General features: G+C 35.9%; 1 protein-coding gene across 1 annotated transcript in view; it reads right to left on the bottom strand.

The window, feature by feature from the left end:
• Positions 1-23,874, bottom strand: part of LOC136040534 (T-complex protein 1 subunit theta-like) — a 50,256-nt gene extending 26,382 nt beyond the window's left edge. The window contains exons 1-4 of the mRNA XM_065724722.1: positions 23,715-23,874; positions 15,206-15,376; positions 10,429-10,560; positions 7,584-7,782 (exon numbers count right to left, since the gene is read on the bottom strand). Coding sequence (XP_065580794.1) covers positions 7,584-7,782; positions 10,429-10,560; positions 15,206-15,376; positions 23,715-23,774 — 562 coding nt within the window. The 5' untranslated portion in view covers positions 23,775-23,874. The remainder of the gene's footprint in view (positions 1-7,583; positions 7,783-10,428; positions 10,561-15,205; positions 15,377-23,714) is intronic.
• Positions 23,875-25,446: the final 1,572 nt, after the last annotated feature.

Here is a 25,446-nt window from a genome sequence, read left to right as displayed (position 1 = left end):
ATGACGTCAGTCGACAAACATGACGTCAGTCGACACACAAACATGACGTCACTCGACACACACACACACACAACTTATTTATATAAAGTTGTGATAACACACTTTATTTATATAAAGTAGATTCTTCGCTTTCCCATTGTCTGTGCATATAAATAGATTGTCAGGTTTACCGATTCTTGAACATGCAACAAATAATTGTCCATGGGAAGAACAATACGTATTCAGATCTATACCGTATTTTTCTAATGATTGCCCTTGAGCTTTGTTGATGGTGATTGCTAATCGAACATTCCCTGTGTCCCGGCCTTATTTATATATCCCCCCTGTGCCCCCCGGCGTCCTCGTTGTAGTTGTGTCCCGGTCTGTAGCGTCATCTTATAATGACGTCATATACAAAGCCATATATACTTATAATGACGTCATATGCAAACCCACAAACAAACAAACATGCATACATACATTTTATTTTTATATAGATAGATATAGTTTCTTTTTTTGGTTTTTTTCTTTTCTTAGTTTTTTTCTTTTTAATTTTTTTTCTTCTTTTAGTTTCTTCTTTTTGTTAATTTGTTTTCTTTTTTAGTTTTTTCTTCTTTTTTAGTTTTTTTCTTTTTTTGTTTGTTCTTTTCTTTTTTCTTTTCGATGAGTTTCAGCAATTCTTACCAACTGAGCGTTTCGCTTATGAAGAATAATATCTCGGTAAAAACTGATCACCGACCATAACGATTGCCACTTCGTCGATAGTTGGAGCATTGTATCTACGCACATGTTGGCCAGTAGGCGTTTTGTCAGCGGAAATAACAATTTTATGTGTATCAGTATAAAATTCAAGGCCTTGCAATAGGGACAAATTTTAGACATAGTCCCGATTTGAACCTGAATGCCAGGCGAAAATTTTCAGGTTGCTCTTGTGATTCCTCGGCACGCTTTCTTTTGGTGATTTCTCTTTGAGATGCAAGCCTGTTTTCACGCTGTTGTTGTGATTCCTCGGCACACTTTCTTTTTATACTTTCTCTATTAGCCGCAAGCCTGTTTTCACGCTGTTGTTGTGATTCCTCTGCACGCTTTCTTTTCATACTTTCTCTATTAGCCTGTGATTCCTCAGCACGCTTTCTTTTCATACTTTCTCTATTAGCCGCAAGCCTGTTTTCACGGTGATGTCGTGATTCCTCGGCACGCTTTCTTTTCATACTTTCTCTATTAGCCGCAAGCCTTTTGGCATAGACTCCTTGAGCAGCTTCCTCGGCTGTTGCCATGGTAGGCTCTTCTGTCTTTTTAAAATCTATATTAAAAATTTCTCTTTGAAAGGCCCTTCTTATATACTTATAATGACGTCACATACAAAGCCTTTGGCGTCATAACAAACATGACGTGAGTCGACAAACAACTTCATGACGGCATAATGCCCAGTCCTTATAATGACGTCAGTCGACAAACATGCATGACGTCAGTCAACACACAACACACAAACAACTTATTTTTATATATGTAAATTATTTATATATATATAGATAATAACCCTAGTAGTATTTACAGGGTTCGGAAAGGTCGGTTCGTTTCAAATTATAGGCTCTGTCCTATTTTTATAGGATTTCCCGGGCCCAAATATAGGCCAAATATAGGACTCAGAAGTCCTCGGGATCAGATATGTGGTAGATGGCGTGGGATGCCTGGTCACATAAATTACCAAGTTTCATCCCGATCCCTCCAATCTAAGCGTTTTCCATGATTTTAGGTCCCCCCAAACTCCCCCAATGTCACCGGATCCGGTCGGGATTTAAAATAAGAGCTTTTAGACACGATATCCTTCTAAATATCAAATTTCATTGAGATCCAATCACCCGTTCGTAAGTTAAAAATACCTCATTTTTTCTAATTTTTCAGAATTACCCCCCCCCCCCTCCCAACTACCCCAAGGAGAGCGGATCCGTTCTGGTTATGTCAATCATGTATCTAGGACTTGTGCTTATTTTTACCACCAAGTTTCAGCCCAATCCCTCCACTCTAAGTGTTTTCCAAGATTTTAGTTTTCCCCCTCCAAACTCCCCCAATGTCACCAGATCCGGTCGGGATTTAAAATAACAGCTCTGAGACACGATATCCTTCCAGACATTAAATTTCATTAAGATCTGATCAACCGTTCGTAAATTAAAAATACTTCATTTTTCTATTTTTCTCTGAATTAACGGGCCCCCACTCCCCCCCCCAGATGGTCAAATCGGGAAAACGGCTTTTTCTAATTTAATCAGGTCCAGTTCCTGATACGCCTGCCAAATTTAATCGTCCTAAATTACCTGGAAGTGCCTAAAGTAGCAAAACCAGGACCGACAGATAGACAGAATTTGCGATTGCTATACGTCAGTTGGTTAATTCCAAGTGCCATAAAAACACTATGCTACAATGAGATTAACCGAACAGGCGGACCAAAGGATGATGAGGCGATAAACGATAAAAAGCTGATTCCGACAACCTTCCATGCAGGAGGGCCAACTTCGCACTTTTATCAGGGACATCAAACTTACAAATTATCTTACCATTGCTATACCACGGGGGGAGATAAAGTAAAAATTTACAATATCTGAAATAAAAAGTCCGAATCTGATTAACATCATTTTTCTTTAGAAGGGGATAAAGACCATATAGATAGAGGACAGATTGATCACAGAATGTAGCATATAGCCTACCCAGTGCACATCTATTATACTTCCCTCGATTAGCACCTATCTTAGAATAGCCCATTTGAATAGCTGGGCCGTATTCACATCAGCCAGCCAGCGTTCAGCCAGGAAACACATAAGTCGCAAGAACTCCAGTCTCATTAAGCAGAGACTGCTAGCCTATATACTCATCTTCACTCATTTCGGACAGGCCCAACATGACAAAAAACAAAACATAGGCTACTAAGTCAACACAACAGCATAGCCCAGGCAGAAGCAGCTTACTAAGCCCAACACAAAGCATTAGTTAAGTTCAAAAAACTCAACAGTTGCAATTAATTATCAATCAACAACAAAAGACAGAAAATTGCAAATCCTGAGCAATGTTCTTAGTGCTCTTCAGCCGAAAATATAGGAATAATAGGATTTTAGCCAAAATATATGCATTTTACAGGAGTCCATTAAAATATAGGAATTTATTGGAATTTATAGGCGAGTCCGAACACTGCATTTACATATTGTCTTTTGGTCAGTTCTCATCAAGTTCTGGAAGTTTCAACTTAATACAATTAGCCGTTGACATTGCCGATATATCCTTTTGATAACCTGTTAATTCATATTCTTCCTGAAATTTTCGTCATATTGCTCTTAGCCTTACAAGTAGTTGGCAAGGAAATAGTAGACAAAGTAGTAGCAATAGTTGTAAATGTACCAGTTGTATTAGTTTTAGTAGTAGCGTTCACATATTGCCTTTGGGTCAATTAATTTTCCCTTTAAGCATTCTCTGTAATTTCCAACTTCATACCCATATCAATTCTTGAGATACACCCTTTTGACAATCTGTGTGAACATAGTTTCTTTTGCTTTAGTTCAAATTTCCCCTCAATATTCTCTCAAATTTTCACGAGACATAGCCTTAATAGTGTTAGTATCACGATAGCAACTGTGTTAGTAGGAGAAGTAGCAGCATCAGTAGTGTAGTATCAGTATCAGTAGTAACAGTAGTATGAATAACAGCATTAGCATGTACATGTTGCCTTTTTTTCAGTTGAACATCCCCCTCATGATACTGTGAAAGTTTCATCTTGATACAGTGAGCCGTTCCAAAACTACTGCTGATGTGCCCTTTTGACCCCCTTTTCATCTTAATACTCTTAGCCTTACAAGTAGTCGTAATCAAAGTAGTAGTTGGAGTAGTTTAACAGCAGTAGTAGAACTAAAAGTAGCGGTGGTAATAGTGTTAGTAGTAGCATGCATACATTACCTTTTGGTGAATTGATTTTCCCCTTTAAGCATTCTTTGAAAGTTCTAACTATACACCCATATCCAATCTGATACGCCCTATTGACTACCGACATACACAGGGTGTTTTGACTTTGCTCAATTTCTCCCTCAAAACCGTCCCAAATTTGCACCTTCATAGTAGGAGCAGTAGTAGTGTTGTGTTCGTAGTAGCAGCAGTATTAATAGAAGTAGTAGCCACTACATGTTGTCTTTTGGTCAATAGAACATCCTCCTCATGATTTCCCAGAGGTTTCATCTTGATAAGCCGTTCCAAAAAAGCTGACACGCCTGTATCAGGCGTATGCACATAGTGTGTTTTGATTTATTTCAACTTTCCCTAGGATCCCCCAATCACTTTTAACTTTAAAAAAGAGCACTATAACTCCCAATTTCCAACCAAATGAGCTCTATCCGAAGTTTATAAGACCACCCACTCCATAAAAACCTTATTTGCCCAAGGGGTATAACTTAAAACCCTTTTCCCTGGACTCTGGGGGATTGTGTCAGAGCTCGAGACATTGTTACATGTTCTTTAGACTTTTTTGAACAAAACGGCTACCTCACAATTTTGACCAGATTAGTTTAGGGAAAAGAGGGCATCGGGAACAGAGGGGGCTAAATCCCCTTAAAACCCACTTTTGACTCTTAAAAGGGAAATAGAATTTTCAATTTCCAATAAAAGTGCCTTCTCTTAAGTTTATACAGCCACATCCTCCACAAAAACCTTATATACCCCCAGGGAACAACTTAGAATCCTTGCCCCCAGGCAATTGGGGTTATGCCAACTACGAAGACATTGTTATACGATCTTTGAAATATTTTGAACAAAATGGCTATGTCAAATTTTCTATCAGATGCAATAGGAGAAAAGAGGACGCGAATGGGGGGGGGGGCTAGTTGCTCTTCGATCCCTTTTGACTTTTAAAAAGGAAATTAGAACTTTATACGAAGTTTATACGACCACCCCTTCCCAAAAACCTTATGTGTTAATAATGCACAACCAGTATAACTTATAGCCTTTGCCTGAGGACTCTAGGGGGGGGGGGTTCCACCCAAAAAACATAATTACTGGATCTTCCATAAAAAACCTTATATGTCCCCGGGCATTACTCACGGCCCTCACCTCCAAGCCCTGGGGGGTTGTGTTAACCCTGAAGGCCTTGTTATATGATCTTTGGACTATTTTTGAATGAAATGGCTATCACAAAATTTTTATCGGATACATTTGGGGAAAAGAAGACATGGAGGTGGGGGGGGGCTATTTGCCCTGCGATCACTTTTGCCTCTTCAAAAGGGCATTAGAACTTTCCACTTCCAATCAAATGAACCGCTTTCGAACTTATACTACAACTCCTTCTATACGAAGTGCCTTAGTCTAAAAAAAAGAAGAAAAAAAGCCATAACAACAAAATAATACATTATGTCTACATTGCTCTTCGCTTAGGCAGCGCTATTGCACTACCTATGATTAATCAGAGCACTAGAAATTTCGATTCCCTATCGAATGAGCATCTTTCGAAGTTTATACAACTCATTCTATACGAAGTACCTTGGTCAGAAAAAAAAAAAAAAAAACAAGAGTCAAGAGCTTATATGGCACTTGTGACAAGGTCAGAACCTAAAATTAGACTCGGTATTAAAGTTATCGATTTCATCGTCCTAGCACATCAAGAAGCACCAAACTCGCCAAAGCACTAGTAATCCCTCAAACTCCCCAAAGAGATCGGATCCAGTCCGCTTATGTCAATCACGTATCTAGAACTTGTGCTTTTTCTCGAAATCGCCAAAGCACTAGAAATCCCCCCAACTCCCCCAAAGAGACCGGATCCAGTCCGGCTATGTCAATCACGTATCTAGAACTTGTACTTATTCTTTCCATTAAGCTTCTTCCCGATCTCTTCACTCTAAGCGTTTTCCAAGATTTCGGTTACCCCTCTTCACCCTCCCCCCCAATGTCTGCAGATCCGATCCGAATTGAAAATGGAGCATCTGAGACATGAGATCTTTATCAAGTTTCATATCAAGCTTCATTAAGATCCGATAAACAATACGTAAGATTAAAATACCTTAATTTTCACGATTTCCCCTCCCTCCAGCCCCCCCCCCCCAGATGGTCGAATCGGGAAAACAACTGTTACCAAGTCAATTTGTGCAGCTCCCTGACACGCCTACCAATTTCCATCGTCCTAGCACGTCCAGAAGCTCCGAACAGTCAAAGCACTGTAAATCTCCCCCCCCCCAACTGCCCCAAGGAGAGCGGATACGGTCTGGTTATGTCAATCACGTATCTAGGACTTGTGCTTATTCTTTCCACTAAGTTTCATTCCGATCTCTCTACTCCAAATGTTTTCCAAAATTTCCCCCTCCAACTCCCCCCAATCTCACCGAATCCGGTCGGGATTTAACACATGAGCTCTGAGACACGAGTTCCTTCTAAATATCAAATTTCATTAAGATCCGATCACCCGTTCATGACTAAAAAAATCCCTCTTTTTTCCTAATTTTTCAGAATTAATCCCACCGCCGCCCCCCTCCCCAAACTTCCCCAAAGAGAGGGGATACGGTCTGGTTATGTCAATCACGTATCTAGTACTTGTGCTTATTCTTCCCACCAAGTTTCATCTTGATCTCTCGACTTTAAACATTTTCCGAGATTTCCGGTTTCCGCCTCCAACTCCCCCCAATGTCATCGGATCCGGTCAGGATTTAAAATAAGAGCTATGAGACACAGATCCTTCTAAATATCAAATTTCATTCCTTGATACGCCTGCCAAATTTCATCGTCCTAGCTTATCTGGAAGTGCCTGAACTAGCAAAATCGGGACCAACATACCAACGGACAGAAATTGCGATCATCACATGGCTCTTGGCCGACAAGCAAGTGCCATAAAAATAAATACCATAAAATTAAATGATAATTAATTAATTAAATAAAATTAAATGATTATCATTTAATAAAAATTAAATGATAAATGCCATAAAAATAAATAATAAACCCTGTTCTCACATCGCTCTTCTCTTAAGCAGCACTATTGCACCATCTCTGATTAGTGCCTTAAATCTAAAACTAGGCGAGAAAATCTCAGTATAGAAATTGTAAAGTCAGTAGATTCCATTAATATTTTAAAGAAGTTTATACGTACTTTGGTAAGCATATCCTGTACTGTCTCAAGGCTAGTGGAACAACTTGAAACTTTCAGGAAAAGTTTCCTTTTGGAGGGATAAGGAGAATTTAATTTATTGTTCAGGGGAAGAGAACAAATTATATTTTCCAATCCCCACAAAATCGTTGTTTTAAAAAATGCTATGGTTTAGAAAATGGATACAGCTTAAATGCCTGCCTCACTACACCCTTGAAAAACGACTTGGAACCAATGTAGCTTCTGATAGTACTTCTCCAAATACAGCATTTTTCCCCATTTTATCTCTAATTTAAAACAGGCCGCACGGTAATGAACATATCAAAACTTTTGGTAGCATGACCAGTTTCAAGTCGCACTTTTTAGAAGGGCCAATTTAAAGAAACCTAAGAGAAACGCGATACTGACTTGCCAGTTGACATATATAAAGAATGATAACTACCAAAAATTTAAATGCTCATATTTTAATTAATCTGCTTTTTTTATATTTACACGAGCTTACCACAGGCCTTGGCAATCAGCTTTGACAAAAAATCTTCATTTCCAAATTGCTTGCTCATAATGGAGGTTTTCAGGCCTTTAGTAACTTCTTCTTCATTTCTGTAATCCTTGATTTCATGGCAAACCAGAGTTGGGAGGATTTCCAAGGCCTTTTCAAGTGCCTTTTCAAAACCATCTGCTATGTCTGTAGGATTCAAACCCTTAAAAATAACATAAATTTGTACTAGATAAGGAATGAAAACTTGAATATTTAACTTCACATGTTGTTGACATGAGGATCATTCACTGTAAAAGGTTACATTACATAAACGATTTTTCCGGGGCGGGGGGGGGGGGGATTTCAGTTCGAAAAAGTACACAACTTCAGTTTGACACTAAAAAGATTGGTTTCATTATAGTAGGAATACAGTATATAGTACATATGATTTTAAGGTGAAGGATCCGACGTTTGTCCTTATCGCTGCTGATCTCTTCAATCTGTCCTTGAGTGAACACGCCCATCCGAAAGCATCCACTGAATAAAGATCGTAAGCTGATACCTAGAAGCCACGTAACTCGTTTTTCAGAAAAGGGTCACGCTAATCGTCTGGTTTTGATGCAAAAATATTATCAATTCATAACAATGGCACATTTCGCAAAAAAAAAAAATTACCGGTTCTAAAATATACAAAATGTCTGATATCTTCACTGATGTCAAATATCCCGGGTTGTAACTTTTGACGTCTTTTAATAAAGAAAAGTAAAAAAAAAAAACATGCATAAAATGACACAAATAAATTTGTTTCTTCAAAAAGTGAATACAGTTTATCACAAGTTCTCTGGGAATCTGCATAAACTTAAAAATTGAAGTAGGAAGCGTTACCAGAATATGAATTCAAATAAAATCGGAAACTTGAACGATGAAAAGTTACGACGCAAGATAATTTTTACAAGCACTTTTTCCAAGGGTACTAACGCATTATTCTAACATTATAACTTCCAGCATTATCTTTAAATGGTCGCTTTTTCTCTTCTGGACAAAAAAGGCAATCAACAGACTGGTCTATCATTTAATAATGTTAAAGTAGCTAAATTTAATGTAAAACATAAAGAATAAGAAACTAATAGTTCTAGTAAAAACTAATAATTCTCAATTAATTCTAATTGTGTCAAACATTAGAGTTCAAAAATTTAGAATTCATACACAAGTATTATTACCACCTCATTTGTAATTACTCTAAAGTAGATGATTTCATTGAACAGCCTAAGAAATACCAATAAAATTGTTCAAAACGCTGATATTTTAATCAATTTATAGATGGTAAAATTGTTCACGATACGCTTTTGCTACTTTAGAAAGTAGTTGAGTTAGGATAATGAAGCTTCCAGAAATGAATTTAAGCTCAAATTATACCATAAGAGCATGTTCTTGAGCTCCTAAGTCATATTTCTGTATCTTCTTTATTTCTTAGACTTAGAAAATTGTATAGAAGACAGAAGTAGTACACGTCATAAGTATGTAAAGTTTTTTCCTTAATTTCGGCTTGAGTCTATCTTTAATTGAGCATAGGCATCAAAAACAAAATATTGATTATTTTGGTGCAATTTTGGGTAAGATCTTAATCTATCTTAGGATGGTACGACAAAATCCAGATCAGGGCCAATCTATCATCTACACCAGTGGTTCTCAACCGGGGTCCACATGGCCCCTAGGGTTCCATGTAATATCTCCGGGGGTCCACAGGCAAAACAACAAATTGGGGGTCCACAATGAAATTTTGGGGGTCCATGAAGAAAACCAACTTTTAAGAATTCAATTTCTACTGTAATTGACATTATTTTGAATCGGTTTAGTGACCTACTCGGAATGGATGTACCGATTTGGATTTCAATTCCTTTCAAATTTAATGTTGCCAAAATAGAATTATCTTTGCAAGAGCCCCTCATCGAATTATAAAGTAATGAAATAATGCGTGCAAAATTCAAAGATGGAAAGTACAATATATGGGAAACAAATGATGTTGCTACAAAGTACCCTTTGCTCTGGGATAAAGCGCAGTTCTACGTTATTGCTTTTCCTACATCTTATCTTGTTTAAGCGGGATTTAGTCGTGTTTCTCAAATTTTATCAAAAGCTCGCAATAGACTTGACATTGTGAAAAGGGGTGATCTTCGACTATCATTAACATCAATAGAACCAAATATAAAGAAACTTGTCGAGAAGCATCAACCACAGGGATCTCATTGAATAAACATGCCTTTTCCTTTTTTTAATCACACACTTAATTTCAACTGCTTTTTTTTTATCCAGTTTACCTAAATAATGTTGGGAGTGAATTAAACAGCCTGAGGAGCTCTACTCTCCATGAGCTTTAGTTGCTTGTCAATCGAAGAAACTTGTAGAAACTTGTAATATTGTAGTTATTATCACAATGATAGTAATAATAATAATAATAATAATAATAATAATAATTATATTAGAATATTTTATTTGTATTAAATTAGTTTTCATTTAAAAATAAAGCTTAATCGTATGCTATTTGTTTGATAATTAAAACCTTAAAATTTATATTAGTGAAGAATAAAAATTGTTCTTATGTCCAATAGCTATGAAGGGGTCCACCAAGATAAAAAGAAGGGAAAAGGGGTCCATGAGGAAAAAAAGATTTGAGAACCACTGATCTACACCACGATCAGGAAAAGATAGAAAGTCTGGGATACATATTATTGCACATATCATCTCCCTCGGGGAGTTAATTTTTTTTTATTTGAGTCCTGTTCAACCACCTAAGAGACTACAGTCTAAATCCAACAAAAGGATTTGCATTATGTGTACTAGAAAAATTTGATGCAAAAGTCACGCTCACCGTTTTAATAAGAGATTCTGCAGCTTCTAAAAGAGCACCTGCAAAAATAATGACAAAGTTTGTTCCATCACCAACTTCTTGCTCTTGCATCTGTGAAGCTAAAACCATTATCTTTGCTGCAGGATGTTCAACCTAAAAAAAAAAAAAAAAAAAAAAAAAAAAAAAAAAAAAAAAAAAAAAAAAAAAAAAAAAAAAAAAAAAACATATACACACATTACAAAGTTTCAATGAGGAATTAGGAACTTCAAAAACAACCAAGAGTAACGATTGCAAACTAAAAAAAAGTAGTAGCAAGAAAAAACAAAATAGTTGCAAAATATAGAAATATGACAGAGTAGATACTTAAAAATGGACATTCTTTCTCCTTCTTTTTTAAATTAAAAGGTATTTCTAGAATAAAAAGCCACAAAATTTAGCCATCCAACTAGGATTATAAAATAGAAGCTGAAAAAATCGCCTTCTCAGATCATTATTTTTGTTAACCAGCATTTACTCATAAGCCTCACAAGATTGTTCCAAGGGGGAGGCAGGTGTTGGACCAATGGTTAGCAACAACACAAAAAACACAATTGACTATTTTTATCATCAATTTACAATTTTTTTTGGGTACAAGTACTAATGATTTCTTATTTTGGAAAATCACACAACAATTACAATGATTTTTATTTTTTAACAATCAATCAATTAGAGCTATTCACTAAACCATCCCTGAATGGTAATGCGTCAAAAAAGTACAATACATCTATGAGTAAAATTCAGGGTGAGAGTGGGGTAAGGTTGTAGGTGGGTTAGAGGAGGTAAAGCCCAAGGGCCCAACTGAAGGTACTTAATGTGTTTTAATTTCGGACTGTAATATTGCTATGCGAGTCTTAGATTCGTAATCAAAGAGCCGAGAAATACTTTAATATCCACTTTTATACATCTTTTATGAAATGAGTACTTGGTCTTCGAGTGTCCACTATGCCAAAACATTGGATAAAGCATAATTAATCCTAAAAGTAAAAATCAATAAAAATTCCTCAGAATTGCCAAGAATTTAATTTAGAAGTAACATTGCAAAGTACCCGAAATTCACGTGATGATGGGTCATTACTTGAATCCAATGATGAACTTGAATCTAACTTTTCCACAGGTATATCTAAAACTTATCTTGCACCCAAAAAATGAAAATATCGAAGAACTGCTAAGTGACTACGAGGTTGAATGCCATAGTAAAGGAAAGAAATATTGAAATATTTCATGAAAACTAAGAAAGGGAACACATTTTCTTGGCCTATTGCTACAAGGCTACAAGTTCTGTTGCTTCAAGGGTTTTCCCTAGTTTTTATACATAACCACCTTTGATTATTATCATCAACAATCAACTGCGCTCAGTTTGCTCCCAGGACTTTGACAAAAAGGTTACAAACGAGTGACTTGGAAACTGACAAACCTTATTGCTTGTGATTAATCGCCCTTACCAATATAGTGGCATCAAAAGACACAGCATTTAAGCATATTTAGTATGCCTTTATAATGGAACACTGAGGCAATTAGAGGCAGAAGGTCCATTTTTGGATCTTGCATTTGTCAATATTTGAAAAGAATTTGACCTAATTGACAATCTTGACTATCAAAGATGCTAATTGGTAATGGTATTCGAAGAGGAATACCCAAAGGCGGATTGACTTATCATGACAAAACCAAAGAAGTAAATCTTGAAAAGCAGATGTCTATAGGAAATAGGAAAAAGAAGAACAATCAAACGAATATTTAACCTGTATACAACAATGCATCATCAGCATACAAAGAGAGGAAGAATTTAAACCACCATAATTAAAAAAAAGACCTAAAATTAAAAGTAAACGAAAAGAAAAGTCAAACTAGCTTCACCAAAAGACATTCAAAAAAAAAGTAACAAGAAATTAGGGTGATAGCCAATGAAAGAGAAGGAAACAAAATAAAGCAGATATTTCGACAAGGACCTCCACTATGCTGTCTTCAGTGTTCAACACACACACACACAGACACACACACACACACACAAAAAAAAAACTTTCTTTTGAAGTAAACTCTAACGAGATGGGGAAAACATTGAAAAAATTGTAAAGCAGGTCTGCCCCAAATGGGGTGGTAGGAGGCCTTAAGAAAGAATTTTAGGAAAATTGGAACTTCTTGGGAGGGTGTAAAGAGGGAGGCTTTGAACGAATTCGATAAGGATAATGGGCGTGCATAGCTGTGTTGTCCTCAGACGGCTGAACTTTTAGCTCATACGTTAAGTTTGGCTTTTTGTTCTAATTATTAAAGAATGACCCCCGAAATACAAGGGCAGTTTTAGTATAGTAAGTTTTTTTAAAAGTTCTAAAAAAAAAACTTTTGCATAAACCGCAAGGTATTGAGGAGGGGTCAATCCCCCTTATATAACTAACAATCTCTATTCGTTTTTAAGTTTTAATGTTGCTCCTTACTTTCAGTTGAAAAAACTTGATTTACTTTTTTTTAATTTCTAATTGTTTTCTAAATACTACCAGGAAATCCAGCTCCCCCTCAATGGAAAATTTCTTTCCCCACGAGAAATTTCTCCGTGGAAAGATCCTTTTATACAAACCTTCCACTCCCCACCAGAAAAATTCCCCCCCCCCCAAAAAAAAGAAATATTTTGTATACTTCCTAATAGCCAATACTATATGTGGATTTTGGGGAAGATTTATAGCTAGCAGTCCTTCTCCGGGGGGCTGTGGAAGGTCAAGTCATCCTCAAAGATATAGCTATTAATTTTTTTTACTATGCTGAACAAAATGGCTACCTCAAAATTTTGATTGGACAACTTCAGGTAAAAAGGTGTGGGAGGGGGGCTAGCTGCCCTCTGATATTCTGGTCACTTAAAAAGGCACTAGAACGTTTGATTTCCAATCAAATGAGCCCTCTCCTGATTTTCTAGGATAACTGGTTCAAAACGATTACCCCTGGGAAAAAAAACAAATAAACATGCATCTGTAATCTTGCTTCCGGCAAAAAATGTAAAATTCCACATTTTTGTATAAAGGAGCTTAAAACCTCTACATCAGGGTCATCTGATATACTGAATATGATGATGCGATTTCCATTGAGATAACTTGAGGGTGTTTCCCCCCTTTTTCGAAAATAAGACAAATCTTCTCAGGCCCATAACTTTTGATGGTTAACATTAAACCTGATGAATGTTATATATATATACATAACATTCATATACATAACATATATAACATAACATAACATATATATATATATATATATATATATATATATATATATATATATATATATATATATATATATATATATTGAATAAACATTAAAAATCGATGCTTCTGATGTATCCATAGTTAACAAGACTCTGTTTCTTAGAGTTTGAGTTGAAATTGAGCTGCATTGCTCTTTACTTGCAGTTTGTTACCACATATTGTTTGATACTCCTCTCAAGCTCCCATGATGAATCTCGCCAAGGTCATGATTACCTGATAGGTAGCTAGCCTTCTTAAATCCCAGCTTTAAATTAACTCTGGATAATACAAGATGGTGATTATTTCTTTTAATCTTGCAAGCAGTACTCTTTTATAAGCTTGTGTCCTATATTGAAATTCATATCCAAGCATGTCAAGTATGAAACCAGAAATATCACAAAACGAACAAAGCCTGTTTTAGACAAGATTCTGAGAAAAGGAATGGCAAAGTAAAATAATGTCCGAATTTGCTAAATCTAACTATAATTTTCTGATATTAATGAATTTGTATTAGAATTTCTTGTTAGTGCTTTTTTGTCAGGAATACTTGCAGGGTAAAAGAATTATTCAGTTTTAAATCCCAATATGAATTATCAATGTTCCATTCTTCTTGATAGAATAGAGTAAGCTTTGTTTTAGACAAATCCCATTCTCCCAAAAAACTCTATATTCTGAGGTCAAACAAACTGTCATCAGTGTTTGATAAAAATGTGTAAATGGAGTGATTAGCTGCCTAACAAAGAGAAATATATATTATTTTCCAAATCGCTGAAAACAAAATTTGACAGTTGGAATGTTTAAATGGTTGCAAAGTTTACACAACGTTGAATCCCATTTATTTCGGTTCTTGATAAAAATTAATTGTAAAATCACTAGTTTAAACCAAGCTTATATAAATTATTTGTAGAAAAAAAAGACAATCTTTAAACACAAAGATAGCTTTACACATATTTATTATAAAGATTTCTTGAAGTTGGTGACCCAGAAATTACTACATGTTATGGCAATACAAGTGGAAGGTTTTGAGTATGAGAAATTAAGGAGTCACACATTTTTAAGTAATACCTAGATGAAATTTTGATCACTTCTGCAACAATTTCATAAAATCTTGAAAAAATCAGAAATTTCCAAAAGCTCATTGCATAGCATCATAAGTTGATCAAATATTGCTGAAATTTGTGAAATTTTATCCTTCATATGGTGAAATCTCAATTATATCCAGAGCATTTAAAATATTTACACATCTATATTCAGTGGACAAACTTAGACAGCACAATAGTGTTGTTTTTTTTTTTTTTTTTTTTTTTTTTTTTTTTTTTTTTTTTTTTTTTTTTTTTTTTTTACTGTAGACCTAGAACTGAGGACACCTTCATATTCATAGCATAAAAATAATACATTTCTATGCCACTAGATTTTAAATCAGAAGAGCCATGCTTTTCTCATTTTATATAATCAAAATAGGTTCCAACCATAAAGAGAATAGCAACATTAATAAAATTACATCAGAAATGGTAAGACATAGAGAAAGGGAATACCTCAAGTTCCCTAATGATGGTAGCTGCATCATTGGTAACAAACAACTTATCCAGATGGTTAATAACCATTTTGTTCATCCCATGAGGTCCATAAACTGTCCTTACTGTTTGTGCAAATTCTTTGCATGCACTGATATTTCTGATGACAGCCTCTTCAACTCCAGAAAAAAACTAAACAAAATAGTGAAAAAATTTAATTAACATTTTCAAAATGAAAAACTGCAAAAATACTACTGATGTAAAAAGAAAGTTAAACCTAAAAGCTATAAAGGTAAGTTTTATACCCTATGCAAAAATAACAGCAACAGAATAAAATAAAATAATAAAGGATAATTTTGAGATAAACACTAAAAGTTACATTAAAAGCAAGACATCACTGCTTCATATAGGATCCATATTCTAAAAGTTACTAACAACTGTAATGCAGTCCTAAACTAGTTAAAATAACAACTCAATTCTTATCAGAGAAACAGTAATTTTTGAGGCGGTTGAAACAATAATTAACTGTTATATTTGCTTTCAGTTTAACAATATCCCCCCTTCATACCTAGATATTGCCCAAGGCTAAACACTAAATATAGTGATTTTGCTTGTCTGTATTCTTTTTTGTACTTATTTCTCATCGGCAGTTGGTTCATACTACCTACTGAAATACAAGAAAGAAAAAAAAAACAGCAGACTTAGTCTAGGGCTGTATCCAGGTTTAAGCAAGGGGGACATTTTGGTGTGCTAAAATTTACTTTTTCAAATTGACTTTATGAGCATACTGTCAATGAAAAATAATAACAAAATTTATTGCAATCAATCAGCAATAACTCCTGCATACAGCTTAGCATTTGTCCAGCTCCCTGACACGCCTACCAATTTCCATCATCCTAGCACGTCCATAAGCACCAAACTTGCCAAAGCACTGAACCCCACACCCTCACTCCCTCAAAGAGAGTGGATCCAGTACGGTTACGTCAATGACGTATCTACGATATTTGCTTATTCTACCCACCAAGTTTCATCCCAATTTCTCTACTCTAAGCGTTTTCCAAGATTTCCAGTTTCCCCCCCTCGAACTCCCCCCAATGTCAACAGATCTGCTCGGGATTTGAAATAAGAGCTCTGAGGCATGAGTTCCTTCAAAACTTCAAATTTCATTAAGATCTGGTCACCCATTCGTAAGTTAAAAATTCGTCAATCTTTTTAATTTTTCCAAATCAACAACCCCCCCCTGGCTCCTACAAAATAAACAGATCCGTTCCAATTATGTCAATAAAGTATCTATAGCTTGTGCTTATTCTTCCCATCAAGTTTCATCCCGATCTCTCCACTCTAAGCGTTTTCCGAGATTTCTGTTTTCCCCTTCAAACCCCCCCAATGTCACTGGATCTGGTCGGGATTTGAAATAAGAGCTCTAAAGCACAAGATCCTTCGAAATAACAAGTTTCATTAAGATCTGATCACCCGTTTGTAAGTTACAAATACCTCATTTTTAAAATTTTTCCTAACTACTCCCCCCCTCCAACTCCACCAAAGAGGGCGGATCCAGTCCGGTTATGTCAGTCATGTATCTTGGACATGTTTTTATCCCTCCCACCAAGTTTCATCCTAATCTCTCCACTTTAAGTGTTTTCCAAGATTCCCCCCCCCCCAATGACGCTGGATCCGGTCAGGATTCGAAATGGAAGATCTGAGTTATGAGGTCCTTCTAAATATGAAATTCCATTAGGATAAGATCACTCCTTTGTAATTTAAAAATAACTCATTTTTTCTAATTTTTCAGAATTATCCCCCCCCCCCAATAGAGCGGATCCATTCCGGTTATGTCAATCACGTATCTAGAGCTTCTGCTTATTTTCCCCACCAAGTTTCACCCCGATCCCTCTACTCTAAGCGTTTTCCAAGATTTTAGGTTCCCCCACCCAACTCCCCCATATGTCACCGGATCCAGAGCGGATCCGTTCCGGTTATGTCAGTCACGTATCTTGGACTTTTTATTCTTAACGCCAAGTTTCATCCTGATCTCTCCACTTTAAGTGTTTTCCAAGATTTCCAGTTCCCCCCAACCCCCCCCCCTTAATGACTATGGATCCAGTCAGGATTTAAAGTAAGAGATCTGAGTTACGAGGTCCTTTTAAATATAAAATATCATAAAGACCCAATCACTCCTTTGTAAGTTAAAAATACCTCATTTCAGAATTAACCCTCCCCCCAACTCCCCGAAACAGAGCAGATACGTTCTGATTATGTCAATCACGTATTTAGGACTTCAGCTTATTTTACCATCAAGTTTCATCCCAATCCCTCCACTCTAAGCATTTTCAAAGATTCTAGGTTCCCTCCCCTCCAACTCCCCCCAATGTCACCAGATCAGGATTTAAAATAAGAGCTCTGAGACATGATATCCTTCCAAACATGAAATTTTAATTTTCAAACATGCAATTTTCAATTACAAACATCAAATTTGTAAGTTAAAAATACTTCATTTTTTTTAATTTTTCCAAATTAACCGCCCCCCCCCATTCTCCCCCAGATGGTTAAATCGGGAAAACGACTATTTCTAATTTAATGTGGTCCGGTCCCTGATATGCCTGCCAAATTTCATCGTCCTGACTTACCTTGATGTGCCTAAAGTAGCAAAACCAGGACCAACAGACCAACAGAATTTGTGATTGCTTTATGTCACTTGGTTAATACCAAGTGCCATAAAAAATAAAACTTTTGTACATTGCCTAGGGCATCTAGGCGTCAGGGAACAGAAGATGCAATTGTTCTGGCAGCATGGCATTTGGAAAGAGTCTTGAATGGTGAATTCAAAAAAATTGGTGAAAAAAATAAAGGCATATTCCTTTATTATTATGGTGTTTAATTTAAAAAAGAAACCTTGCACAGAATTTTTTAAGGTTGTAAAGGTAGCATCTACACCATAACAAACATGAAGAGTTGACGAATTACAAATTCTAGTTAGAACTAGGTAGAGACAAACATAGAAGATTTAGACAATTTTGCAACATATAGCCTAGATAAACAATGCTGCCAGGGGTGTAGCTCCAGCATTTGTAATACAGGGGTGAGGGGTCCATATCTGGATAGTCAAGGGGCACGGGCTATATATAAACTTATTTCTCCATATTATTGGGGGGGGGGGAACTTCCCCCAAAACCACACCCCTGAATGCTTTTACCTAATTTTTAACTGATCCAAAGCAGATAGTCTCAGTGAACAACCTACCAGCAACCACTAAACATCCCAAAACTGTTAACAATTTAATCAGAAGTAGCTGAAAAAATGGGGTAAAATTATAAATAATGGGCTTTTTTCCTACTTTAGAAAGTAGTCGAGTTAGGGTAATGCAACTAAACATATATTAGGATGTTATGGTGAGACCCTACATGAGCCTCATTTTGTAGTAACTTTATACTTCAGATAGAAAATAAGACATGTAGCCTACCATTCATTGTTATTTTTATAATAACCACAAATGTTGCAATAACATATTAGCTCACCCTAATGAGAGTGAATATATAGCTAAGCTGTAAAAAAAAAAAAAAATGTTAATTCTATGGCTTTGCATTGTTTGTTTTTTAGCTCATTGCTAACTAACAATAAGTCTGTAATTCCAACTTGAAAAAAACATAAAATCAGCAAACTTTCTATGTAGTCTAGAACCATGTCAAGCTACATTAGGGGGGGGGCTGGGAATGCAATTACATTAGTTGAAAAATTACTGTAAAATAAAATCCTGGTCAATAAAATTGTCAAAATAAGGTAGAATAAGGAATTCCCTAGGAAATATAGGATAAAATTGGTGTTTTAGAGTTGCCCTGTAGCTAGAACAACAATTGGGCTTCTTGTTTTTTGTCTTATCTTTTTATTCAGCTTTTAATGAAAGCTTTAAAGCGTTCCGATTTTCCTAGGCTTAAAAAAGTAATATCCCTCCTCTATTTTGAAAACCAATAGGTAGACAATCTCTTACTGTAAATGAACTCAAGTTTTGTTAAAACGCTATTTAGTTTAGGATAAATAAGTTTGATCAATACTCATTTTATTTATTCATAATAAACAGGCTTTGGCGGGGTTGAAGGCGGGAGCTAATTTGGATCCAATCCCCTGACACTTCAAACTTCTTTGAATTTTTAAACACTCCTTAATCAAATTATCTAGCCTTTTTTTTTTCTTTTTTTTTACAACTGTCCTCTCCCTTACAAGAAAAAACAAACCATTTATGACTTCCAATTTAGTTCTTTTTTTATGATATACCTTTTACAAACACACTCATTCATCAGCAGAAAAAAAGCCAATTGTGTCCATTTCCACTTTGATCTGTTCCATTTTGGTGTATGAGTTTAAATTTTGCATTCATTTATTGGTTTGACAACAGATGGTTACATTGCTGCCATTGACTACATGTCTTACAAAGCCTTTTTTTAGTCTGCCCAATGCATGCATCACAATACTATATCATAAACCTTTAACAAACACTCAGAGCTAAGAGCTCATATGACAAGAATAGAAGAGCCAAGAGCTCATATGGCATGAACTCTAGCAAAATTCTAAGAATCAACAGAATTAATTAAAAGGAAAATCAGAGGTTTAATGCCAGTCAGGATTTAAAATAAGAACTCTGAGACAAAGGGTCCTTCTAAATATCAAAATTCATTAAAATCTGATCACCCACTCGTAAGTTAAAAATACCTCATTTTTTTCCAATTTTTCCTCTCCCTTCAGCACCTCAGATGGTCGAATCAGGAAAAACGACTTTATCAAGTTAATTTGTAAAGGTTCCTGACACACCTACCAATTTTCATCATCCTAGCACAGCCCAAAGCACCAAACTTGCCAAAGCACTTGACCCCCTGTAACTCCCCCAAAGATCAGATCCAGTCCGGTTACATCAATCACGTATCTACAACATTTGCTTATTTTACACACCAAGTTTCATTCATGATCTCTCTACTCTAAGCATTTTCCAAGATTTCCAGTTTTCCCCCTCCAACTCCCCCCAATCACCAGATCTGGTCAGGATTTAAAATAAGAGTTCTGAGACATGAGTTCCTTCTAAAAATCAAATTTCATTAAGATCCGGTCACCCATTTTGAAGTTAAAAATACCTCAATTTTTCTGAATTAACTCCCCCAAAGAGAATGGATCTGTTCCAATTATGTCAATCATGTATCTAGAACTTGTGCTTATTCTTCTCATCAAGTTTCATCTTGATCTCTCCACTCTAAGTGTTTTCCAAGATTTCTGTTTCCCCCTAAATATAAGGGGGAAAAGTATATTTCCCTGTCTAAATATAAAATTTCATTAAGATCTGATTGCCCATTTGTAAGTTTAAAAATACCTCATTTCTTCTATTTTTCTGAATTCCCCCGCCAGCTCCCCCAAAGAGAGCAGATCTGGTTAGGTCAGCCATGTATCTTGGACTTGTGCTTATTCTTCCCACCCAATTTCATCCTGATCTCTCCACTGTAAGCCTTTTCCACGATTTCTGGTTCCCCCTGCCCCAACTCCCTCCAATGACACTGTATCTGTTAGGGATTTAAAATAAGAGATCTGAGTTACAAAGTCCTTCTAAATATGAAATTTCATTAAGATCTGATCACTCCTTTGTAAGTTAAAAATACCTCATTTTCTAATTTTTCAGAAATAACCCCCCCCCAACTCCCCCAAAGGGAGCAGATCCATTCCATGTATGTCAATCACATCTAGGACTTGTGTCTATTTTTCCCACCAATTTTCATCCCAATCCCTCCACTCTAAGTGTTTTCTAAGATTTTAGGTTTCCCCTCCAACTCTCCCTAATGTCACTGGATCCAGTTGGGATTTAAAATAACAGCTCTGAGACATGAGATCCTTCTAAACATCAAATAAGAAGATCCAATTACATGTTTGTAAGTTAAACATACCTTATTTTTTCTAATTTTCTTAATTAATCACCCCCCCCCCCAGTTGGTCAAATCAGAGAAATGACCATTTCTAATTTAATCTAGTCTGGTCCCTGATACGCCTGCCAAATTACATCATCCTAGCTTATCTGGAAGTGCCTAAACTAGCAAAACCAAGACAGACAGACAGACCAGTGTGTCTTGGGGCTAAAAGACTGTCAGACTTAACAAAGCAAATGAGAACAATAGCATATTGAAGTAGAGGTGGTTATAATTTTTAAGTGTTAGAATATTACCTGAAGTAAAATTCTGTGTAGGGTTAAAGACAATCTAGTCTATGGTCCATGTCATTAATTTTTACAAATATAGAGGAGGGACATACAATGTATTTTCCAATGAGTAGGGGGTGGGGGCAAATTATCTTCTGTTCAAGTGTTTTTGTTGAAAATGCAAAAAGGCTTATGATGTATTTTGTATCAACCAACATTGCAATGGTAGAATATTCACCACCTATTGTGTCTGCACTAGAGTAGCAACAGTAAAAAAATACTTGGTAATAAATGCCCGTTTTGTCTTGGACATTAAGTCTGTAATATACATAACTTTTTTTGGCACTCCTTTCAGCAGCTCCATTCCATGTATGTCAATCACATCTAGGACTTGTGTCTATTTTTCCCACCAATTTTCATCCCAATCCCTCCACTCTAAGTGTTTTCTAAGATTTTAGGTTTCCCCTCCAATTCTCCCTAATGTCACTGGATCCAGTTGGGATTTAAAATAACAGCTCTGAGACATGAGATCCTTCTAAACATCAAATATGAAGATCCAATTATATGTTTGTAAGTTAAAAATACCTTATTTTTTCTAATTTTCTTAATTAATCACCCCCCCCCCCAGTTGGTCAAATCAGAGAAATGACCATTTCTAATTTAATCTAGTCTGGTCCTTGATACGCCTGCCAAATTACATCATCCTAGCTTATCTGGAAGTGCCTAAACTAGCAAAACCAAGACAGACAGACAGACCAGTGTGTCTTGGGGCTAAAAGACTGTTAGACTTAACAAAGCAAATGAGAACAATAGCATATTGAAGTAGAGGTGGTTATAATTTTTAAGTGTTAGAATATTACCTGAAGTAAAATTATGTATAGGGTTAAAGACGATCTAGTCTATGGTCCATGTCATTAATTTTTACAAATATAGAGGAGGGACATACAATGTATTTTCCAATGAGTAGGGGATGGGGGCAAATTATCTTCTGTTCAAGTGTTTTTGTTGAAAATGCAAAAAGGCTTATGATGTATTTTGTATCAACCAACATTGCAATGGTAGAATATTCACCACCTATTGTGTCTGCACTAGAGTAGCAACAGTAAAAAAATACTTGGTAATAAATGCCCATTTTGTCTTGGACATTAAGTCTGTAATATGCATAACTTTTTTTGGCACTCCTTTCAGCAGCTCAGTGGGCAAATGATAGCAGTGCAAAAAATGACCTTTGTGCAAAATTTTCAAAAGAAAAAATCATGGACACAGACACCATTTGTCAACTGTAGCTTATCTTGTTATTGCTAAGTTCTTTAAGTCTTAAAATCAATATCTATTTAAAGAACAAGGTTTCAGAATCTTTGATGACTTTTTTTTTAATCTTTGTGTTCCAATGGTGAAACTTTGAGAAATAGACATACTGATTAAATGAGGTAAAATAAAAACAATTTGAGGCTATAGGAAAACTAAGGAAAAATGTTTTCATCATAATTTGGATAGGCATAGGCCTCTATCAAGAGACTTGGTGCATTGTCAGGATAAGAGAAACATTGCATTGAGAAGGCTACCAAAATAAGGACTACAACTTGTATTGACAAATATATTGAAGATTCCAAAATTGACATAAGAACAAGGTGAACACACTGATTAATTTTTTTATGCTGGCTATAAATATAATAAATCAATTCACTTAAAAAAAACACCTGCTCCTGATGGTCTCACTTCAGTGTCTATGAACATTACATTTCACATAATAAGGCATCAAGTAGTGTGTTCACCTTGTCTCTACACAGTTTATGGAATCACCTGCAATTTTTTTAATCCAGTAAATAAGAGTTAAGTGCAGATGGTAGCAGGACTGCTCATATGGATGGTGGCACCCAGGGCTAAATTAATTGCAATATCCCCCCCCCATTCAAACATAAACAAAAATGCCCTAGCCACAGTAGGCTACCCTGGTTGTCCCCCCTTAAAACAGCCATGGATAGGGGCTTGATAACAACTTCCCATGGTAAACTCCTTGCCTAGTTTATACTCTGAATCAATTAAACTATTTGAAATTTTAATCTGATCAAATAGCCTAGTAGTCTCCTACTAAGCTCCATCATTTCGTTGGCCCATCCAAAATAGAAGATAGGCCTAGGCTAATCATAGGCCATTACAACATGTCCAATACTGGGACAAAAGACTTTAATCTTGGCTACACAATCTATACATTTTTCTGGGTTGCTTCCAAATAAACTGTTGTCTTTTGTCTCAGTATTGGACATGTTGCAATCCAACCAAAGATTCTGTCCCAGAATAGGCAGTGATTAAGTGTCCCAGTACTGGTTGTCTTACCATATTATCAACAAAACTAAGTTTTACCTTTGCACCTTCTTTCAGCATAGAGCCAAAGCCAGGAGCTTTCGGAACATGTAGGGCCATATTAAGTTGAACTTTATTAAATAAAATTTAGTGGCCTATACTGACTCTAACTCCCTTGATGCTGTAGCTGCACTTGCCGGCTTTGTTGCAGTTGAGAAGTAAAAGGTGTTGGCTTTTTAAATAGATGGCAGAAATGATTAACATTGAAGTTGCAGACTTGATGGATGTCTCCAAGCATAGACGAAAGTATAGTTTACAGATATATATTTTGCTCGTCTATCCTCAGGTTTTAGCAGGCTTCTAGGACACATCAGCGTGATAATACATTATGCATGACCAAAATAATCGGGATACCTGACACTTTTTTAAGCATTGTAAATTGTAAGGCACATAAACATTTATATCATATATTTTTTGTCTGTGGTTCAGACCCTGCAATACGGATGTTGATTACTGTTAACTTAACTGCAGTCAATTCAACCGTATTTCTGTTAAGTTTTGGACGTTCGAAGACTTCTTTCTTGTGGAAATTGCCAAACCTTTCAGTATAATTGAAATATCCAATAACTATGCCTTATGATGAGATGACTCGCTACAGTCCGTGGGGAATATGTGTTTGTTCACATATAGCATTTGTTATCGGAAAATATACAAAAGTAATTTTGAGATGTATTTTCTGTGGGGAGGATTTTCTCAAGGGAGAATATTCCATGGGGATACAAGTTTCTGGGGAAACTTTCACACGGGGGAAGGAAAGGGATTCTCTGGTATAGTTTGAAAAAAAAGAAATTCAATAAAAAACTATTTTTTCAACTGAAACTGATGAGCAAAATTAAAATGAACAAAAAATTATTCCGTGTATGAAGGGTCTGCCCCCTTTTGAATCCTTGCTGTTTGCGCTGAAGGTTTTTTTTGTCACGATTTTCTTATGAAAGACTATTGAAACGCAGGGGCCATTGAATTTGAACCAGAAGTATTTTTTACAGAACATTAACAGTTTAGCATGAAGAGCGAAGACTGAGCTAAGGGCAGCCCCCTCATATACGGAATAATTTCTGTTATTTTCAAGTTTAAATGTTGCTCTTTTATTTTAGTAAAAAAAAACCTGTTTCATTATTTAATATGTAATATACTCTAAAAAAAGCCTTTTTTGAGCACAGTACGTGTTGAAAGAGGAGCAACGAGCCGAAATACTATACAAATTACAGTTAATCCTGTTAGACTCAAAAAAATAAAATGTTTTCATTAACTGAGAAGTATTTGTGACTGAATATGTACTTAATGCCTGAAGTAAAGCATTATTTTTTTTTCAATCACTTCTTGCAGGTGCTCAGTCTTGCCTAAATTTGTTTAGTTCTAAAATTCTGGCTTCATAGTTTAGGCAAATCGTAGAATTTCTTTCAGGGGGACGATAGAATTTAAAAAATCAAACACATGAATTACATAGTATATATAAGAAAATACATAAAAAATAAAAAAGAGCTCACCGATCATGAGGGAGAACATGCGAAAAAAGTATTTTTTTTCTTCTCAGTATTTTCTGGTCTTGATCTGACTTTTTCAGGTGAAATTCACCCAAATGCTGGCAAACTCAACAACCAGCTTACAAGTTCCTCAAGGAGGCTGGAAATGCACCTCATAGAATAGGTCGACGTTGACTGGACAAAATTTTACACACGCCTTGCTGTCAATAAAGTTTTGCTGGATTAATCAAAGGATACTGTTGTTCCGA

The sequence above is a fragment of the Artemia franciscana genome, chromosome 2, assembly GCF_032884065.1.
Source record: "Artemia franciscana chromosome 2, ASM3288406v1, whole genome shotgun sequence".
Classification (NCBI taxonomy): domain Eukaryota; kingdom Metazoa; phylum Arthropoda; class Branchiopoda; order Anostraca; family Artemiidae; genus Artemia; species Artemia franciscana.
The sequence above is the reverse complement of the archived record's forward strand: the minus strand, read 5'-3'. Positions and strand labels throughout refer to the sequence as shown.